Genomic DNA, 21,751 nt, shown 5'->3' with positions numbered 1-21,751 from the left:
ACTAAGCAAGACTGAACCACCCAAGACGTCGGGCCCCCACCCCTGCACCCCGGTGGGAAGCCGGCTGGCGAGCATGTGGGAGACCATCTCCACCGATCAATGGGTGCTGGATGCTCTCGCCCACGGACACACTTTCAAATTTCAACTGAAGTGTCTGCGAATACCACTGGTGGCCTCGCAGTAACAACACATCCCTCAGCTTCTGTGGTGCCTGGCTCCGGTGACGGCCCATCTGCGACTGCAAGGGATCCATGTGTATCCCTACCTGGACGACTGGCTCATCATGGCCAAGTCAAGGGACATCGCCATCGACCACACCCCGAAGACCGTCCGACTGCTGACGGACCTGGGGCTCTTTGTGAATTATGCGAAGTCCTGCTTGACTCCATCGCAGGACACCCTGTTCATGGGATCCAGGCTCAACATGGTATCCTGCCTGGTGTCACCAACGGAGGAGAGGATAGGGGCCATCTTGGGCAAAGTGCAACGGCTTTTAGCACTGAGGGTCGCCAAGATGAAGACCATCAAGTCATTGCTTGGCATGCTGTCGTCATGCATATACCTGATTCGGCTCTGCAGATTGCAGATGCATCCACTACAGGAATTCCTCGATGCCCGTTGGGTCCAGGTGTCTGAAGGCTTCCAGGACAGAATCGCGCTCGACGAAGAGTTCCATCGAGCGATAAGGTGGTGTGGCAACATCACCAGAGGCACGGACTTCAGGAGCCCGCCGTAACAGGAGACAGTCATGACAGGCGCTTCCTTGGAAGGATGGGGAGCCCACACCAGGCGTCTTCACTCAAGAGGTCTATGGATACCGGAAGAGAAGACGCTACATAACGTCCTGGAACTATGGGCCGTGTTTTGGGCCCTCAGGTCTTTTCTGCCATCCTTCAAGGGCAAAGAGGTGAGGGTCTTCAGGGACGAGATACCACCATGATATTTTACATCCGGAAGCAGGGGGACACCAGATCTCCAGCGCTCTCCAAAGAGGCACAGGACTTGTGGCACTTGTAGCACTGGGCCGTCGCCCAGGGGATGTTCCTCATCCCTTTTCACCTGACAGGAGTAAAGAACACCATTGCCGATTCTCTCAGCTGGGTCCTGCACTCTTACCACGAGTGGGAGCTTCGGCAGCAGCAAGTGGACAACCCTTTCCTCAAATGGGGCAGTCCCCAGATTGATCTGTTTGCGACGGCGACGAAGACCAAGTGCCGGAGGTCTGCCAGCAGGTTCCCCCAGCTGGGGAGCATGGAGGACGCATTCTCATTCCATTGTGAAGACCTGTGGTTGCACCGTCTAGTAAAAGAATTCATCAAGGGACTGTTCCGTTCGTTCCCACCAGTGAGGAATCTGGCCCTGGCGTGGGAACTCAACGTGGTGCTGACTAGGCTCATGGGGGGCCCCATTCAAAGCTATGCATTCAGCCCTGCTCAAGTTTCTGTCTTGGAAGACAGCTTTCCTTGTGGCCTTCACCTCCGCACGAAGAGTAGGTGAGATCCAGGCCCTGTCCTGAAAGCAGGCTTACTTAATGTTCCACGATACGAGGTTCCGTCAGAATTTCATCTCAACGAGCCCTTGGTGTTACCTGTGTTTTTTCCGACGCTTGGTCGCCAGCTGAAAGGACCTAGCACTCGCTGGATGTAGCCCGAGCGCTGAAGTTTTATGTGTCCCACACAAAGAGTTTCCGGAAAACTTCTCAGCTTTTTGTGAACTTTGTTTCTGTGAACCATGGGAAGGCCCTGTCCAAGGCTTCCATTTCCAGGTGGCTCTCCGGCTGTTTCACTCGTCACCGGTTGCCAAACCGACCGCTGCCTGGCCATCCGAGAGCCCATTCCACCAGAGTGATCGCTGCTACAACGGCGTTCCTGTTTGGTGTGCCCCTGCTGGACATCTGCAGGGCTGCTACGTGGAGGTCGACGCACACCTTTACGAAATTCTACTGCTCAAAAGGGATTCCAGGGAGGAGTCCAGAGTCGGCCAAGCAGTGCTGTGAAACCTGTCCGCTTTAAGTTGAGCCTGCTGAGGAGGTAAGAGATTGCTTCTGTTGAGCCTTGCCACCTCCCGTGGTTGTGTAATTATGTACTGTTGTCTATTCTTTATTCATGAGTATGCAAATCCATGCCAGACCTCATGCTGGAGAAGGAACAAGTTACTTTCCTGTAACTGTTGTTCTCCAGCATGGGTCTGGAAGGTATTCACATGCGAACCCTCCCGCCTGCCCCACTGCAGCTCGTCTCTTGGTTCTACTGCCACTTTACGTGCTACCAAATCTGAAGATGTCTGCCTGATGTGGGGCTTAGGTAGAGGGCAGTCATTGGCTGGGGCATTATGACCCAGGGCTCAGTGATTGGTTTATAGGAGAAAGACAGTTTAGAAACGAAACTGAAACTGTTTTTTCTTTTACTGAGGATTCCCAGCCTGACGACGGGGAATATTCACGAGCATGTGTATCCATGCCTGACCCATGTTGGAGAACAACAGTTACAGGTAAGTAACTTGTTCCTTCCCTGTCTCGACACTCGCTCCCAAGAACCGGTGGGGGCACACTTGTACCGGACGTGCAGTCTATTGCACAGATTGGGCTTCTCCCTGAACTTAAAGTCTCAGGTTTCTACGCCGCAGTCTCCCCGATTCATTGGGGCATTCTTGGGCACTTGCCTAGGCCAGGACTTCCCGGCTCAGGACAAAGTGGCGAACATCTCCAAGATGGTTCATGTCTTCCAATCACAGGAAAGGGTTCCTTCCTCAGCTTTTCTAACCTTGCTGAGTTTTAAGAACGTTTTGTCTTGGAGCAGCTTTGCCTCCTTATTCTATGGATCCCCAAATGTGTTGCTTTTGTTTTTTCACCTTGTCCTGATTTTTTACAGTGAAGTGAAGCCTTCAGCTTCACTCCACTGGCATTTTGATAATTTGTTATGGAGAAACTGACTAGTTCTTCAGACTGTTAGTACTGGGAGACTGTTTCCCTTTTCTTTTTACATGTTATCTATTTTGCGTAACTTTTTCATATTGCACAATGCATCCTCCCATGCAGTGCAATGGGGATACTTTTGTACCACCCTAGACATAAACTCAAAAGATTTTTGGTTGCTGGTGGTAGTAAGATTTTTACAATTTTTACTGTATTTTAATTTAGCCCTCTTCCGTTTATCGCGTTTGGCTACTAACTGTGGCTAGTGTCCTAACATGGCTGTGCCACAACGTTTTTCGCTTGTTCTTTGGCCATTTTGTTCATTGGCCTGCTTCGCTGCTTGCCAGGTCAGGAAATTACTTTTTTGGTCATGCACTTACCTGGTAAAGCCTTGCTTTTTGCAGGCTAGTGCAGTCCATGTGTGTTGGAACCAGGAAGTAGATTGGGACTGTCTGGTCCCAATCCACTAACTGGTTTTAGTCTGTCTATAGTGTATGCATGAGTTTGCCCACAGTGGTCCCCGATTGTACCAATGCTAGGATAAGAGGAGTCCTGCAGCAATTCCCGAGAGATCTTAAGACGAGCCAAGTATCCTGTGTAGCTATGCAGACAAAGGAAGACCCGTGGACCTGTCCTGAAGAGGTCTGGCGACCAACTCTTGCTGCAGTCCCGGTGGAGCCCTGTGGCTACTGATCTTAGAAGACCCTCATTGGTGCTTCGACCCCTTGGATTGGTGAGTACAACCAGTCTCAATGTCGTCTTGGAGCCATGCAGGCAGGAGTCGTTAGTAGCTTCCGCGGCCATCCAGTGGACTGAGCAACTCCAATTTAGGCTTCCGCAGTAGAAGTGTCAACGTTCTGCATTTTGACTCGAACTTCAGGGGTCTTCCTGTGGGATTTCGTAGTCCCAGCATCAATGGGTCCCGAGATAGAAAGATTTCTTCAACCACGACATCTGTGACGCCTGCTATCGCTGTGCAGCGGTGAACGTCGCTTAAACCAGCTCCCCATCTCTTTCAGTGACTTAAAGAGTCCTGCATCAGTGTCTGCTGCATCGTTCCGCAGAAAGAGGTTGCACACAGCTCCTGGACCCGACCAGAACATCTCTTGCACCCGCACCTCCTAGGGATCGTTGACCAAAAACAGCCATGGGAGAACCTACCACAAGCGACCCTCATTTGACCTGCCACGTCTGAGGAAAAATGGGAGTATGGGTAGTGAGTAATAACAATACTTTGTTTTACCATACTTTTGGCTTTGCCAACACTCATTGAAAAGCCCTCCAAAAGCTGGAAAAGCATTTTACTCACCAGTACACGCCTTGGACAGCCCTTTGGACCAAACTTCACATCCAGAGGACCCATTCCCTAACTGTTTCCTAACTCCTAAAACTATTGGAACATTTTGAACCTTTGGGCACAATGCCCCTGTCCATTTAGGATTGGACTTTACAAGTTAGGGTCACTAATGCTGTGGACTGTTGGTGTTATGACCAATTACTTACCTTCCCTTTCAGGTATTGTGGGGGTGAATTGATTATTCTACACGAACAATGACTGTATCATTGTTTTATATTATTAGTATAGTGTGATATTATTACCTGTTCTAAGTCATTTTAATAGTGTGTTATTTGGCCAATAATATAGTAATTGTGTACTTACCTGTCTAAGTGTTATCTTTGATTGCTCATTGTGAACCCCTGACCCCACTCACCTCTCCTGAGACCACTCTCCATGCTACCTTGATTGGTTTGGCTAAGCTCTCAGTTTCCTGTCTTCACTATAACTAGGGTCACCTGCTAAACTCTGTCCACCAGGCGATTGTTGAGAAATCCATCTTACACTGGGTCTCATGGCCTCCTGCATCGTTGTAGTGCCAGAGGCCTGCTTGCGCCTGAGGTTGCTTCAATGGCTTCTATGTTGCCAGTGGTCTCTGTTTCAGGGGCGACCATTGGATATTCTCCAAGCCTCTGCAAAGGTATCTATTTGCCAAGAATGGTGGTTGCAAAGAGACATTGTACTGCCTGAGGCGTTGTTCTGACAACCTTGGCCCAACTGACTCTAGTCAAAGATGCATTCCTTAAGGAATTGTACACCCACCTCCAAGACCTTGTGGTGAGTAAACTGTGAGCAACTTGTGGCCCCTGTCGGAGTGCAGGAGCACTTCAATCTGCCTGGAGCTGAGGGTGATCATTGCAGAGAAGCAATGTGGTTGTGGTTCTGGGCTCTGAAGAACAGCGTCTCTCTGATGGCAGATCATCTGGTTGGCAAGGAGAAATTGCTATCGGACAACTTGAGCAGACAGTCCTTGACCTCCCACGTGTGGAAGCTCTGTCTAGGAAGTTCTGGAAGAGATTTTCTCCCGCTGTGCAACTCAAGTTGATCTCCTCACTTAGTGTGAACAGGAAGTGCAAGTGGTTCTGATTCAGGGAATTTCCTCAGCTGGGAGTTTTGGGGGGGCCTCGACAGTCGAATGGAACTTTGACCTGCTTTCTGTGTTCCTGTTGATCCCTGTCATACTGGTGGGTCTCAGGAGGCTACGCCTGTTCGGGTCCACGATGATCTTGATAACTCTGGATTGGGCTCAGAGAATAGGGTACCTGGAGATGCTGGAAATGGCCATCTGCCCTCCAATGTGCCTACCGCAGAGACCGGACCTTCTCTCTTTTCGAACGGGCAGGTCCTGCATCCGAATCTCTACAGCCTGAACATTCATGCATGGTTACTGAAATGTTGAGGTATAAGGAGTGGGATTTGTTGAAGGATGTCCTGGACATAATCCCCTCTGCTAGGAGACCCACCACCAACTCTATTTGTGCCTGCAGGTGGAGTTTGTTTTCGGCTTGGTGCCAGGATTAGGCATCTGGATCCCTTTAACTGCTCCACATCCTCTGTTCAGGATTTTCTGCTTTCTTTGTCCGGCGCGGGCCTTCAGATTGGCACTTTGAAGAGGTAACTTGCTGCCATTTCCTTTTCCAAGAGGACCCGAAGCAGGGCTACTTCTTCACGATCATGACAGTCATGCTATTTCTGCAGGGTCTGTACAATCAGTTTCCCACGTGCCAGTTTGTTGTTCCAGCGTGAGATTTAAATTTAGTGTTAACGTTTTTTATGGGAGCTTCGTTTCAGCCCCTTCATTCTTGCTCTTTAAGATTTCTCACCCTTAAGGTGATTTTCCTGATCGTTATCAATCCCACTGGAAGGTTGAGCGAGCTCCAGGTTTTGTTAGTTAAACCTTCATAGGTGGTTTTCTCCAAAGAAACGGTGACATTTAGATTCCATCTCTCTCAAAAGATTCTTCATCCTGTTTTTTTCCCTCTGCCTCATCAATCATAGGTAGAGGAACGATCCCAACGGCTGGACCCAGTGCCGGCCCTCAGCTATGTCTTTTGGACGAGAGATACAAGGAAAGATTATCCACTTTTCGTTGATTATGCTGGTGCCTTTGTTGGCAGTGCTGTGACAAGAGACCCAGTTAAGGGGGAACATTCTCTGAATCTCAGAAAGCTATGATGTGGCTGGTTAAGGAGGTAACGGAGGGTCTCGGGGCACACTCCCTCAGTGGACTGGCTGCTGCCTCGTCTCGGCAGCATGGAGTACCAGTTGTGGACATTTGCCAAGCGGGCTTTTTTCACATGTGATCTAAACATTACTGCTTGGATTCTCTGTCTGCTTAGGATGTTCATGCTTTGGGAGTCTTATCAAAGATTAGGAACCCAATGGAGGAAAGAATCCATTAGAAGGACTAATTACTTACCCCTCAGTAATGATCTTTCTGATGGGTGTTTCTCCCACAGATTCCTCATTGCCCTACGTAGCTGCTCTACTTGGGGGATAGTGTGTCCATCCTGGTGCTGCAGGACGTCAGTGGCAGATTGCTAGGGAAAAGGATAGAACTAAGGTCACTGGGGATGATGTCTCTATATATATTTGTCCGGATGGGCATATGGCGTGTAGAGACGATGGATGGATGGAGCTGACGCAGAGATATGACGGAGATATCTGTGCTGAGAGATGGATATCTAACATGAGGAATCTGTGGGAGGAACGTCCATCTGAGAGGTAAGTCATATGCTAATGGGAGCAGAGCAATTTACATTCAAATCAAGAAACTGCTTTCAAAGGATTCGTGTAGAAGACTGCTAGATCACCGCTGCCATAGTGGCTGGATTAGGGCTGAAATATTAGTATCCACCCATCCCACCGCTGTCATTATATAGCATTTTAGAGCACGTTTTACCACAGTAGATGTTAAGTGGTGTAAGGAACTCATGGTGGGAACAGTAAAGACAAACAAAAGTGATCACAGTTCAAAGGCGTTTATTAAACTGTATATGCGGGTTGGAAAAACACCTAATCTAAATCTAAGATGGGAGGAAGCTACGACCATCAAATAATAGGCAGTCCTAGTGGAGTCTTGTGAAATAAAAAGGGCCTATGCTAAGAAAACCCTATTGCCAATCCTTAGACTAAATACAGAGTGTGGGATAGGATTCACAGGAAAGAAAGAAGTGTTCACAGATGATAAGTGATGATGTGTTAGCCGGGGGTCTCCCTTGCTCACGTTTTGAGCATGGGACAAGACAGCACTCTGGAGCATAGCACATGCTCCAGCTTTCCCAGTATGAGCCAACAGTTCCTCTCTCAGTGATCAGAACCTTCGGTGGTTGTCTCTTTTCTACAAAAAAGTATCTTGCCCTGCGGACCTGATGTGTTCCAAAAATAATAAAAGGCCCTTTCTGCTTGCATGCTGAGTGATGCCTTTCACCCCTGAATCCCCCTCTACTGGGCTCAGATCCACCAAATGTGCTTAGTTATATCGGGACCTTCGGTACTTAGGTTTCTTACTTCCGAGGGTCTGACATGTTCAAAATAATAAACAAAAGGTTAACAAAAGTTCCAAAGTTCTTCTCTGATTGTACTTGGGTGATAGCTCTCCACCCCTGGGTGCCCTTGTTCCCGGCTCAGACCCCTCTCGAATATCAGCCTCTCTCGGTCAGGTTCACTATTGCTTATCAAAACCGTCTCTTCTGTGGCATTCATGAATCTGGCTATTGTTCGCAGTCTTACGATTCGTTCCGCTGAGGTTTCACTGGCCTGGCTCGGAAAGGGCAAGGTCGCTTCTTTCTTTGTCATCCTTTCGGTTCGCGCCATATTTCTCCTCCTCTTGAACTGCCGTGCTGAGTTAGCTCTCCCTGTGGGTAAAGGAAAGGGCCGTCAGGTGTGTGCTTCTCTGGTCAATTGCCTGACCCTTCGTTTGGGACATGTCTGGTAAACGGCCTTAGTGTTAGTGGTGTTGGAAAAGGAAGGGGTAGAGTTTCTAAGTATTCTACATGGTAGGATGGGGAAAAGTTGTTATAAGAAGGGGAAATTATATTCTTTGTCCTACGGGTGGTAGGTGACATTTGTGAAATTAATAGGGGGAATTATGGAAACAGTAGTGTTTTGTCAATGCTGACTGGGAGTTCGGAAATAATAACCAGAGCGACATGGAAAAGAATGAACGGGAGTATTCGTGTAGGACACAGGAAACACAGATTCTGGGAGGGATAGTTTCTGGGTGTAACAAGGTTTGAGATTCTAGGGGATTGGTTGTATACAGGGGTGGTGTCTGGGCAAGAAAGATTCAATGGGAGGAAGGGAGGTAGATGTAGTGCCACCTTCAAAGATCTTGGGGATCTTGTCGTCCTCTCCTTCTTCCCTGGTATAATACCACGTCTCACATGGGGTCCCCCCTGCCTCCTCCCTCCCCTCCTCCCCCCGAGTACAAGCCAGGGCTCCCCCATCCAGGTGATCCTCTCTCGCTCGTCCGTCCCTTGGGTTGGGGTTTGAGAGCATGGGCCCTTCCCAAGCCACCTGATTAAGGCATTCTAGAGGCTTGCTTGGGAGAATACCCTCAGGTTTCTCACAGTGGGTACAGGGGAAAGTGGGTATTATGATAGGGTGTTGGCAGCTACATGGTAAAGGTGAGTGTCTAGGCTGTAGATCAAGGGGCATGAGGGCAGCCCGCCATAGTAAGGCTGTGGTAAAATACAGTAAAATGTCCAATGCAGTAGTGGTGCTAGGTCACAAATCTGCCCGTTGAAGGCAGCTCCCAAAAACAACAGTATTTTGTAGGCCTCCTTGGATTTGCCTTCACCAGGAGGGAATGTGCTGACATCAAGGAGTATTCACACTCTGAACCCTTCACCTCATCCTCCCTGGTGTGATTCATTGGGTGATTCATCCTCCGAACCTCGTGGTAAGATGCTTGCCTGGCCAACCACCCGTTCCCACAGTGTCAGTGTAATCTCGTTCCACCCCAGAGATTACCCCCCCGCCTCTGCACACGCCTGTGACACCATCTGGCCCCCTTACACACCTACCATCTCTAATGCCTGGTCTCCACAGAGGCTACTTCTTGGTTCCGGAGGGTGGTCACTCAAATTACATGGGGTGGACTTTAGAGGCGCTCTTGGAAAATCAGTCTTTTTAATGCACGTACTAAGGTACATGGTGAAAAGACTGGATGCCCACAGTGAGATGGGGTAGAGCTAAAATATTCTACAAAACCTGGAACCTGAAAGCGTCAGCTAGTCCATTGATTCATTGAACGTAAAATGCACAGAACGATTCCCTACACTCAGATACTGCAAATCACTGTCCCCAGTTATATCATTGAAGGCATGAATAAAACAGTGGAATATTAGGAGTGACATTCAAGGCATTTGGTTTGTTATGGCTTGTATATGCCCTTTGCCCAAATAGTCCAATGTTTCTTCTTTGCTGTTTTAATTAGAACCATCTGCCCTGCATAAGTGACCTCTTTGCTCACTAACCGCCTTTCCTAATAGCAACTGTGCCCTTTCTCCTCCACCACCACAGTCTCCACCTGCAGCGTTTTCCAGGCCTCTATCCTATCACCGTTGCTCTTCAATTTCTATCCAGCCCTTAAATCTCTCCCTGGCTCCCAGTGGCCGCAAGGATTAAATTCAAGACCCGCTGCATCATCCGCAAGGCATTCTGGGGCCTAGTACCTCGCCCTCTCCAACTTTCCCTCCTTAAATACTCCCCCGCTAGAGCCCACTGCTCCTCTAACTCTAACACTCTGCAGAGAACGAGGGCCAGGTCTCTCTCTTTGGCTGGTGCCTCGCTTTGGAACAGCCTCCCTGACCCTCTCAGATTTGACCCTGACCTCCTTAAGTTCCGGAAACTTCTTAAAACAATGCTTTTCTCTACATCTTTCCCTCTCTCCCTTCCTTGCTAATCACCCTCTGCCGCTGAGACTTACAGGATACAGGCACCCTACCTAGTCGACACCAGCCCCCCCTAGTACTGCCCCCTGCCTGGCGGCTATGCACCCCCCCCAGGATTCGGCCACTTCCCTCCCGGGCCCCACAGCACTTGCCTATTCTGTTCCTTGCTCCATATCCCCCCCATCCCTCTCTCCTGCACTTCTCATCACTGCACTTGCACATCCAAATGTCACAAGGCCTTGTAGGATCACAATTGTATATTCACTCTTTTTGCCATGTTATTTACTCCCCTTGTTCCCTCCCCATTTTTCCTTTTGGTGCCTGGAAACACTATTTCTTTGTATAGGCTCTTAACAAATGCTTAATAAATAAATACATGTTCGAGGGGGATTGGGTCCTGCGACGTATTCCATATCTATGACATGTAATCACCACAGCTGTACTGCTTCGGAAACTTTTTCGGCGTCTGCGTCCTGCGTCGATGACGTCAATTGCTTCGTGAATCTCGGTTAACGCCTCGACTCTTTGGAGTTCTGTTCTTCTCGGTTCTTCGAACCTGTTCGTTTTTGTTAAAATCCTTCGTGTGAAGATGTCTTCTACTTCGTCTTCGACCCCGGTTCCGGGCTTCAAAAAGTGCGGGGAGTGTGGGTCCAAGATGTCGGTGACGGACTCGCAAGACGCCTGCCTCAGGGAGGCCCACGACACGGATGACTGTATCGACTGCCAGTCGCTCACGTCCAAAGCCTTATGTGAACGTAAGAAGAAATTGTCGGTAGGTCGGGTGTCCAAGCCCCGGAAGTCGAAGTCTGCGGGGCTTTCAACGGATGATTCGAGAGGAGACTCTCCGCGTCATCGTCGGAAGTCTCGTGGGTCTCCTTCTAGGAGTCGGTCTCGCCACTCCTCAGCCTCTTCGAGGCATTCTCGGAAGCGCCGACACCGGTCGTCTTCCAGGTCCTCTTCGGAGGACTCTGCCCAGCACATTGCTTACCCCACCAGCCGTGCGACGCCGGAGGAATGGGCTCCCTTCGGGAAGAAAATGCTGGCGATTCTCGAGTCGCAGGGTACTAAGCCGTCCGCGCCCCCGAGTGGGGTCGGTCGTGAGAGGTCGAGAGACACCGTTCGCAAGAGTGGTGGGCACGAGTCACGGGAGAGGTTCCGTTCGGACAAGGGGACTCGTTCTCGACGTACCCGTTCCAGGTCCCGGTCCTCGACGCGTTCGAGACCGTGTGCACCTGTGATGTCTTCGAGGTCATCGAAGGACACGCTCGGAGCTCCGGCTTCGAGGACTGTGTCGACGCCGCCGATGCTGGCGGCGCTGCATCTGACGTCGACACCGATTTACTCAACGTCGACGCCAATCCTCTCGGCGCCGATGCCTGTTCTCTCGACGCTGGCGCCGATTCACTCGACGCCTTTCGAGGCCGGGGTGTCAGAGGTACCCCGTGGCACGGGGGAACCCCCTAGGAAGGCTCTAGTTAAGAGCAAGCACTCTCGGGTGCCTTCTTTTCGCCACCTGGAATATATTTCGGAGGCGGATGAGGATTCTGATGGCCTGGTTACTAGTCAGGTTCCAGATGAAATTGTCTCGGGCCATAGTCAGTTTGACGATTTGAGGCAGTCACTGCATGATGCCAGTGGACTGGACATCTCTCCGGAGGTGGAGTTTTGTAGGCCTGAGCCTGGCTCTCATGCCGATTCCTCGTACCGACGCCTTATGGCTAGGGTTTCTGAGTACTTGGGATGGTCTGCTCCCCCAGGGGAGTTTGTGCAGGATGATCTCACGACATCCTTGATGTTGGTCCCCCAACTGACCCGGTACTGCCGTTCCATATGGCTTTACAGAGAAGGGTGGCGGCAGCTTGGACTGCTCCGGAGAGTCTCCCGGCAGTGGGCAGGTCCTTGTCGCGAAAATACCGTCCAGCCAGTAGCGACCCCTGCTACTTGACCAGGCACCCCACTCCGGAGAGTTTGGTGGTGCAGGCGCCCACGGCCCTGGCAAAGCAAGCGTCGTGCCCTACCATCCCTCCTGATAGGGACGACAAACGTTTTGATGGCTGGGCGAAGAAAGTGTTTTCTTCTGGTGTTATGGCGCTTCAGGCGGCCATCTCTATTTGTGCCTTGTCTCGTTTCACACACACTCTGTGGAACTGTGTTGCGTTAGCGGCTGAACATATTCCCGAAGGGGACGAAAGGGATGGTTTCCTTGCTATGGTCCAGGATGGTAAGGATGCCATGTGTGAGTCCGTTCAGTCGGGTTTGGACTTGGCTGAATGGCGGCGAGCACCGTGATACGCAGGTTTGCGTGGTTGCGGAAGTCGGGGGTTTGCTCCTGATGTGCAGTCCCGGCTCCTCAACATGCCCTTTGACGGTGAACACCTTTTTGGCAGCAAGGTTGACGAGAGCCTTGAGAGATTGCAGACCTCAAAAGCTGCAGCGAAGTCGTTGGGCGCTGCTGTTCGCCAACCTCCGCCTTTTCGTCCTAGGGGACAGCAATGGAGGGGTGGTTCCTTTCGCTATTACTCGTCCTTCAGTAAAGCGAGAGGAGCTGGCAGTCAAAGAGGCCAACGCAGGGGTACCAAAGGTGGACGACAGGGTACCCGTGGTGCCAAGGCCGCTTGGGCAGTTGCCTCTTTGCCCTCAGGTAACGCCGCAGCTGCTACCACTCAGTCATGAGGCCATGTCCCATGGTTCGCCGGTTGGGGGAAGGCTGGCGCAGCATCTTGTAGAGTGGCGTGCCATTACTTCAGATGTGTGGGTTCTGGAGATCATAACCCACGGCTACTGTCTTCCCTTTCGGCACAGGCCTCGCGACAATCCACCGGGGAACCTCTCTTTGCAGAGTCCGGATCCGCTCCTTGCGCAGGAAATTCAAGCCCTGCTGGAGAAAGGCGCCATAGAACTGGTGCCTGTAGCGGAGAGGAACAAGGGATGGTATTCCCCTTATTTTTTGTTTTCGAAGAAAGACGGGGGATTGAGACCCATCATGGACTTGCGCGGTTTGAACAAACTCCTCAGGAAGGACAAGTTCAAGATGGTTACTCTCTCTCAAGTCCTCCAGGCCCTTCAGCTTCAGGACTGGTTGGTGTCTCTCAACCTCAAGGATGTATACTTCCATGTGCCGATCCATCCCAAGCAGAAGAAGTACCTGAGGTTCGCGGTTGGCGACTCGCACTTTCAGTTTCGGGTCCTGCCGTTCGGATTGACCTCCGCCCCGAGGGTTTTCACTAAGCTCATGGTGGTGGTGGCAGCGCATCTCAGGCAAGGGGGGATTCACGTCTACCCCTACCTGGACGATTGGTTGATCAGGGGGAGCTCTCCCGAGCAAGTCCTGGATCATCTGTCCGTCACCTGCCACTCCCTTCACAGGCTGGGCTTCTCCCTCAATTAAAAAGTCCCATTTGACGCCAACACAGCGGCTCCAGTACATCGGAGCAGTGCTCGACACTTCCCTGGGGCAGTGTTTCCCTCCCCAGGTGAGGGCTCTTCACATTCAGCACATGGTGCACAAGTTTCAGCATGCCCAGACGCTCCCAGCGTTCGAGTTCTTGAGGTTGCTCGGCCTCATGGCATCCTGTATTCTTCTGGTGCCAGAGGCTCGCCTGCGGATGAGATGTTTGCAGTGGGCACTCAAGATGCAATGGTCGCAGTCCTCCGGCAGGATGTCGGACCCGGTTCAGGTGCCGCCCTTGGTCGCCCAGGACCTTCTGTGGTGGGCCGTCGAAGGCAACTTGATGAAGGGGGCTCCATTTTAGTTTCCCTGGCCAGAGGTGACGATCGTGACGGATGCATCCCTCATGGGATGGGGAGCTCATGCCAACGGGCTGACAGTCAGCGGTCGTTGGTCTCCGTCGGAGTCCAGACTCCATATCAATCTGTTGGAGCTGAGGGCCGTCAGGCTAGCCCTGAAGGCTTTTCTGCCGACTGTGCGAGGAAAGAGTGTCCTGATCCTGACGGACAGCACAGTGGCCATGCACTACCTCAACAAAAAGGGGGGGGCAGGGTCACTTCCTCTGTGCAGGGAGGCGATGCAGCTCGAGTTCTGGGCCATCCATCAGGAAGTTTCGGCCTCGGCAGTTCATCTGGCCGGAGACAAAAACGTGACGGCGGACGCTCTGAGCAGGCAGAGCACGATCTCTCACGAGTGGGATTTGGCTCAGGAGATTCTCCTGGAGATCTTCACCCTTTGGGGGACCCCTCAAGTGGATATCTTCGCCTCCAGTGTCAACCGGTAGTGCGAGAGGTTCTGCTCGCGGGAATTTCCTCCAAAAGGAGCCTTAGGAGACGCGTTCGTGGTGGAGTGGTCTTTCCCGCTGCTGTACGCGTTTCCTCCAGTCCCCGTCATCCCGCAAGTGCTGCGGAGGTTACGGAAGTTCGGTTCCCGGATGATCCTCATTGCTCCGGCGTGGGCTCGGAGGACGTGGTACCCGGACCTTCTCGACTTGTCCATCTGCCCTCCATGTCGTCTTCCCTACCGAGACGATCTGCTCTCACAGGAGGGGGGTCAGGTTCTCCATCCAGAGGTCAGATCCCTCAACCTTCACGCTTGGCTTCTGAAATGTTGAGGTATAAGGATTGGGACCTCCCTGAAGACGTGATGGAGGTGTTGCTCTCGGCCCGACGGCCAGCAACAAAGTCTCTGTACCGTTGGCGTAAGTTCTGCGACTCGTGCAGAGTTCAGAATGTGATCCTTTTGCATGTGACATCCCCATGGTTTTGTCCTTTTTACTTTCTTTGGCCCACGGGGGCTTGCAAGTGGGTACCATTAAAGGTTACCTGGCGGCGCTGTCCATCTTTAAGCGCTCGTCTGAAGAGTGTTCCTACTTTAAAATCCCTTTAATTTCACAGTTTCTGAAAGGGCTCACTAATGTGTTCCCTCCGTCACCTTTCCTGGTGCCCGGTTGGGATTGAAACCTTGTTCTTAAGTTTCTTATGGGTGCTCCGTTTGAGCCTTTACATTCTTGCCCTTTGAGGCTGTTAACTCTGAAAACGGTGTTTTTAGTTGCGGTTACGCTCGCAGAGTGAGTGTGTTACAGGCACTTTCGGTTAAGCCACCCTTCACTGTATTTCACAAGGACAGGGTTGTCCTTAGAGTTCATCCTTCTTTTTTTTCCGAAGGTAGTGACGGAATTTCATTTGGCCCAGAAGGTTGTTCTTCCGGCATTCTATCCTCCTCTGCATCCTGGTAAGGAAGAGGTGAGGCTCCATAGGCTTGATCCTAGGAGAGCTTTAAGCTTTTATGTTTCACGCATGTCCCGGGTCAGAGTGGACGATCAGCTCTTTATTGGTTACGCTGGAAAGCGTTTGGGATAGCTGTGACGAACCAGACTTTGGCTCGCTGGATTATTTTGCCCATCTCGGAGTGTTACCGCTTGGCGGGTAAGGACCCACCGGCTGGCTTGCGGGCCCATTCTACCAGGGGTATGGCTGCATCTACTGCCCTGCAGAGGGGTGTTCCTATTCACAACAACTGTGATGCAGCCACCTGGGCTTCAGTACATACATTTGTACGTCACTATTCCCTCGATTCCATCCGAGGACAGGATCTGGCCTTTGGCAAGGCGGTCCTTTGCTCTGCTATTTGATTGGCAATTCTAAATTTTGATTCTAAATTCTTTCCCTCCTCCTTGCTCTGGTACTGCTTTGGGAGTCTGTCATAGATATGGAATACGTCGGAGGACCCAATCCCCTCGAAGAACAAGTTACTTTCTTACCTGGTAACGTTCTTTCGATGGGATGGTCCGACGACGCATTCCATATCGCTCCCTCCCTGCCTTCCCCGCTGCAGAATTTCTTTTGCGATTGCAGCTTACGTTCCACAAGGCTTGGTGTCTGACTGGCAGTTGACTAATGTCACACGTTCTGGGGGAAAAAACTACAACTGAGGCTACGGGCGTCGTGCGTCCTGATTATCACATCGGATGACGTCGGACGTCGGAGGGGGTCCTCGACGACGGTGCATCGATGTCATCGACGCAGGACGCAGACGCCGAAAAAGTTTCCGAAGCAGCACAGCTGTGGTGATTACATGTCATAGATATGGAATACGTCGTCGGACCATCCCATCGAAAGAACGTTACCAGGTAAGTAAGTAACTTGTTATTCTAATAGTATTTAAAGCCCTTCCACTGAGGACCATATCAGCCATTATATACCCGGTCCCCCTCATTTTAGGTCTTTGCCTGCCCCTTGGGCCTTACGTGGTGTGAATATGTACCCGCTTGACCCACAATTTGTGTGTGCTAGTTGCTTGGGACACGGGGCACCACCCTCTGCTACATGACGGGAACCCGGGATGTTATAGGGAGGATCACCTAGTCTCCCCCACAATGCTGAAGGGCTATGGCAAAGAACCGCTCATGGCTTATGCCACCCTCTACTGCCCCTTAGGAAATGTAGCTGTGTTTATTTCTCAAATTCAGGAAATACGTGTGGGGTTGCAGTTGCTAGGCTCAAAGAATATTTCTCTCTGCGATTTAAACCTTGATTTGGACCATAGCGACTCTTCAAATGTTAGGTTGTAAACTTAAGGCCACACTTTCCGCTGGCCATCTTTTAGACTTGTGCCTAGATTTCAAAATGGAACTGAAACATCCATTGCTATTTCTAGTTTCATGGTATGCTCATGTTTTGCTATATTTTAAATATTCTACAGGTGATAAGAGCGCATTGAAAACGTTCTCTACAAACCTTAATGATTTCTTTAGAATCTCTCTTAGAATCTGCACTGTATCTTTGAGAGACTCTTCAGAATTCTATACATCTCTTACAGGTAGGTGGATTTTACACAGACACCTGATGAACTACTATTCAATTTTAATGTTAAAATTCTTCCCACACATGATTCCTTGACTCCTATGGTTAAACACTGTTAAATTTCTTATACAACAAAATAATTGATGGTTTACGCACACATGAGTCTAAAAGATAAGGCACCCTTATCTAACACAGGACATTGCTGCCATAATGTTGGAATCCTCACAAACTCAGCAGCTGATGGAGGACAATACACCCCTTTTAAGTACTGTGGCGAGAATAAAAAGACAAGGAATCTTGGATGCAGAGAGAAGAATCTTACGCAGAGGCAAGCATCTGACGGGAGAATGTCCTGGAAGGGTGGACCCGCGCTACAAAGCAGAACTAGCAGTGGCGTGTAGGAACCAAGAAACGAGAGGGACAGGTGCTGGGAGGCCGGCATCAGAAATGGCGATACTGCTAAGATGGAAAAACGATAGTCTTACCTGATGGCATGTCCAAGTTGCAGCCATGGTGAGCCTGGGGTCTGCGAACAGATGGCAAGACCAGCAGGCAATTGAGGAACAAAACTTCCACTCTCAGGGCAAAGACCGCTGAGTGTGTGTAGCGAGAGGCAGAATACCAGAAGCAAGTCATTAGTAGGCGATAACACCAATGAGCGGGGCGAACGTCCACGTGCCCGCTGAGATGCCACTTCACTGGAGCACACGCGAAGGCATTAAAGGTACCAGGGTTTGCTCAGGGTCGAGGGAAGCGAGAGGAACAAAACGAAGAGAGACAAAATAACGTGGTTCACAGGAGCCCTAGATTTCCCGTTTGTGAAGATTGGCAGAAGCCAAAGATGCAACCTTAAATGTTAAACAAGCCAGAGAGCCAGAGGGGAAATACCTCAATATGGGAGCTGGGAAACGTATTATTCCGGTACAGTTATTAGACGTTCAAGGTGAGAATTCAGTGCTGTTATAACTAGTGTGATGGAAGGGAAACCTGGGTACAATTGCTAGAAACAGTAACATCCTGACTAAAGACATTATATGCAAGTGTCAACATGAGGGGGATTAATTACTAAAGCCTTTTGGGGGTACAAGCGGGTGGTGGAGGAAGAATGAACTCGTAGATGGTCCTATTATGTTTCTTTAAGATTCAACAACTCTCATTAGAGGATGTCTTTAATTTTTTTCACCATCCCAAATGCCAATAAAACTGTAATAAACACACTATCCTTGAAACATATTGGTGTCACTGGTGGTGTTTCCCTGTGTCTTCATGACACTTGGTGAGCAGGCCACAAACTGCCTTTGCATCCACATACTTAGATGACATCATCATTTTCAGCACCATTTGGGCTAATCATATAAAACACCTTGAGAAAGTGGTCTACACATCAACCTAAAGAAAACTGTGTTAGGGGCCAGCCAAACCAAATACCTGGGCTACACCGTATGTAGAGGGGGAGATACAACCGCAAATCAACAAGGTCAAGGACATCCTACAGTTAGTTACCAGTACCAACCACCAAGAAAGCTATTGGAGCGTTTCTGGGGTTTGTCGGCTACTATCAGTGATGTATTCCTCTTTCTTTTCCTCAATAGCCGCACCCCTTACTGATGCTCTCAAATCTATGCACACGAGAGACCTGACCACAGACGAAAAGGCTATCCAAGCCTTTCAACACCTCAAGACCATCATTTCTTCTCATCCAGTATTGAGATGTCCAAGCTTCACAATGGAGTTCTATCTGCAACCGATGCATCTGGAAGCGGTTTAGGAGCAGTACTGTCACAGGGACGTGTGGATTAACTCTCTCTGGTGGCTTTTAGTAGCCGTAAACTGCTTCCTCACAAGTTGGCTTATTCTACCATAGAAAAGGAGTGCTTGGCCTTAAAGTGGACTTCCAAATCTCTCTGGTGCTATCTGCTGGGGCGGTCCTTTACTATCTTCACCGACCATGCTCCGTTGCAGTGGTTGGCCATCCAGAAAGACTTCAGGGTATCTCACAGTGGTACCTTACATTGTAACCCTTTAACTTTCGGACTCTCCACAAGCTGCCTGCATTTCAAGTTGTTGCAGATTATCTGCCTTGTGCTTCTGCTCTGCCCGAGCGGCTGGATCCTTTGATGGGGGTTCATGGGAGTTTGTACCCGTGGCAGCGACCCAAACACTCTGTTTTACATGCAATTCCGGAGAGTGAAGCCCGATCTCGGTGGCCAGAATGACCAGGCCGGAATTGGTAGAGAGACAGTCGGTAAACCCAACCGCCGACTACAGAGACTGGACCACCAGCGCTTGGACACCCAAAGGTACAGCCAGGAAGTTCGGGCCTGCCTCTCCATACTCCGACATATTGCGCACAACGGCCCAGGGAACAGCAGCAGAACAAAACACAGACGCTACAGGGCCAATTTACCTGGAGTTGCAGAAGGCGGGTATCAGGAAGACTTGTGGCAGGCTCAAACACAGCAACTCACTGCTGCCAGTGAAGCAGAGCTCCGACGCCCAGGGACTAGCAGCGGTAGAACAGAAGATGTTCCCAGCTGGGCGGGCTAGCAACGGGAAAAGCTGTGGAAAAGGGCTCCAAACCAGGGGGGTGGAGTTAGGCTCACATCTCTTAAGAAACATTCTAACAATGATTGGACAGTAAGGGAAGCCCGCACAATAAAGCAGGGTAAGCTGGATACAGTGTGTCATTCTGCTTCTGCATCTTGCAGGACACGGACGTAGAGAGTGAAGAGAGAGGATTTTATTGGGCCTACTAAGGTCTATCCAGTGCAGGTCCCAGAGTGAGACCTGTGGTCTCAGAAGAACATCTCCTTAATAAAAAAAGGAAGAAATTAACTTGTTATTTAAGTTTTACAGGAATTGACCCGACAAGTATTTTATCTGAATTAAGGGCTCTTTAATGTACCTTCATATCTGGTGTCCGCCTCTGATTCCCTTAGTCTACAAAGCCTGTTGGAGCCCTCTGCTACGGGCAATAATGCTGACTTACAACCCTGTACACCTGGTCCCATTTTACCAGACCATTAGGAAGGTTTACTATTTGACCCAGCTCAAATGAATGCTGCAATATCACTTATGTGCCCGGTCCATTTTCTTCTAAAGGTATTTTCGGCTCAGGATGTTTTTGTATAGGTCTCCACATTTATTAATTAAAAATAAACAAACAAGTTGATAAAAATGTGAGGCAAAAAATCTATAGATCATGTGATTAACTTGGGCCAAACACAAAAGATAATTTTCATGGTATCGAAAGCAAACTACCGAACTTGAAAACAAAATTGAATGGCATGTGTTTGTTGAAAACTGTTTTCTACTGTGCAACTGCATTAAAGCATTTGAACTTTGTTACATCAGTAAGGGAAAGTTTTGTAAATGTTATGTTTATTCAATCAACAGGTTCTGTACAAGACCGCCTGGAGCGAAAGCGTGGAAAGAGACTGCTCTGCTTACTGTGCTAAAAAGTATGTAGAGGTTTGGCTGATGCAAAATGAACGTCTGTATTTTATTTTCTTCAGATGAATTTCATGGTTGCAAAATGTACCAAGCGTGGTCAGTCTGAAAACGGAAGCCTCTTTGTGCACATCTAGAAGTTTAGCCCAAATTGCCCTGCCATTTTGTTCCAGGCTGACTGTAGCTCAAACTGATCGGATATATGAGACCGTAAATGGCCTTCATTGCCTAACAGTAACATCTCCTTGCTTGGTTCTTTTGCCCTGGGGCAAACAGATTGCTGAGGAGTATTATTTTTTGTGTGTGTGTGTGTGTGCAAAATTTCTTTTTATTACCTCACAACCGTTTACAATCATCAACTTTTTTGCTCCGTCCCTCAGCTGCAAGAATGTCTGTTATCTGAATCAGACAACTAACAGAGTGAGTCTCTCATGCACCTATTAGGTACATTGCGGTATATCTACACTACCATCTCTACCTCCACCACTTTTACTCCAGAGGATATTCATTCAGCTACTCCTCATTGGTCAGCACTACTCTTAGTGTGCTGTGGCTCTATTAACTCTCCCATTGGACCCTTCATACAGTATTATTGTAAAAATGGAGCCCATTCCATTTCCCTAGAGTACTGAGGCACATGCAACATAGCCATAATGTTCTCCATATCAAATATGTCACCAGATTTAATCGCCCATTCTTTTTCATTCTGTAGGAACACACTTTTTGTTAAATATACCTGGCCTGCCAATAACAAAAAATGAGTCATATGTGGGAGGGTGACCCAGCTATCCTCCCGCTTTTCTAACTCACAGAGGACTAAAATCAGATCTAATTCCCTATGTATCACCCCCAACCCAAGACTTCCTTCCAGTAGTAGTGGGCTCTACTGCAGGACCACCACATGTGCCAATAATTGGCATTTTCTCTGTATTTCTTCCAACAATAGGGGGCTCACTACAGGGAACATCTTGGAAAGCTTCACCGGGCCGTAATGCCATCTCTGCGGGAGTTTAATTCCATGTGATTTGTATTGGCAAGCCATTGATGTCTTGTCTGTTCTCATACACAACTTTTCCCATAATCTCTGTTCTATTTCCATCCCCAAATCCTTTTCCTATTAACTCCCGAGTCCCTTTCAGCCCAGAACCGTTCCTAGGGCATAAATCCCTCTAATCAAACATCTAGAGCCATCGTGTGTTATCAATACTTGTTCAGTCCGAGTCTGTTCTCCTTGTAGATCTATCCCCCACTTTTCTGCTATGATAACCCCATTTAGTTATAAGTAAAGGAATGTGGACAACTTCCCAATATTAAGATACTCCCCAAGTTTCTGTACTGTAACAAATTTGTTTCTCTGCCACAACTGTGCAGCCCTTTCAAGAACAGCTTCAAACCACCTCT

General features: G+C 49.4%; 1 protein-coding gene across 1 annotated transcript in view; it reads left to right on the top strand.

The window, feature by feature from the left end:
- CUX1 (cut like homeobox 1) overlaps window positions 1-21,751 on the top strand; it is a 2,307,153-nt gene that overhangs the window by 2,233,370 nt on the left and 52,032 nt on the right. Inside the window, exon 22 of the mRNA XM_069614989.1 lies at window positions 20,297-20,361. Within this exon, the coding sequence (XP_069471090.1) occupies window positions 20,297-20,361 (65 nt within the window). The remainder of the gene's footprint in view (window positions 1-20,296; window positions 20,362-21,751) is intronic.

Source organism: Ambystoma mexicanum, chromosome 9 (genome assembly GCF_040938575.1).
Source record: "Ambystoma mexicanum isolate Mex_15411 chromosome 9, UKY_AmexF1_1, whole genome shotgun sequence".
NCBI classification, from domain to species: domain Eukaryota; kingdom Metazoa; phylum Chordata; class Amphibia; order Caudata; family Ambystomatidae; genus Ambystoma; species Ambystoma mexicanum.
The sequence above is the reverse complement of the archived record's forward strand: the minus strand, read 5'-3'. Positions and strand labels throughout refer to the sequence as shown.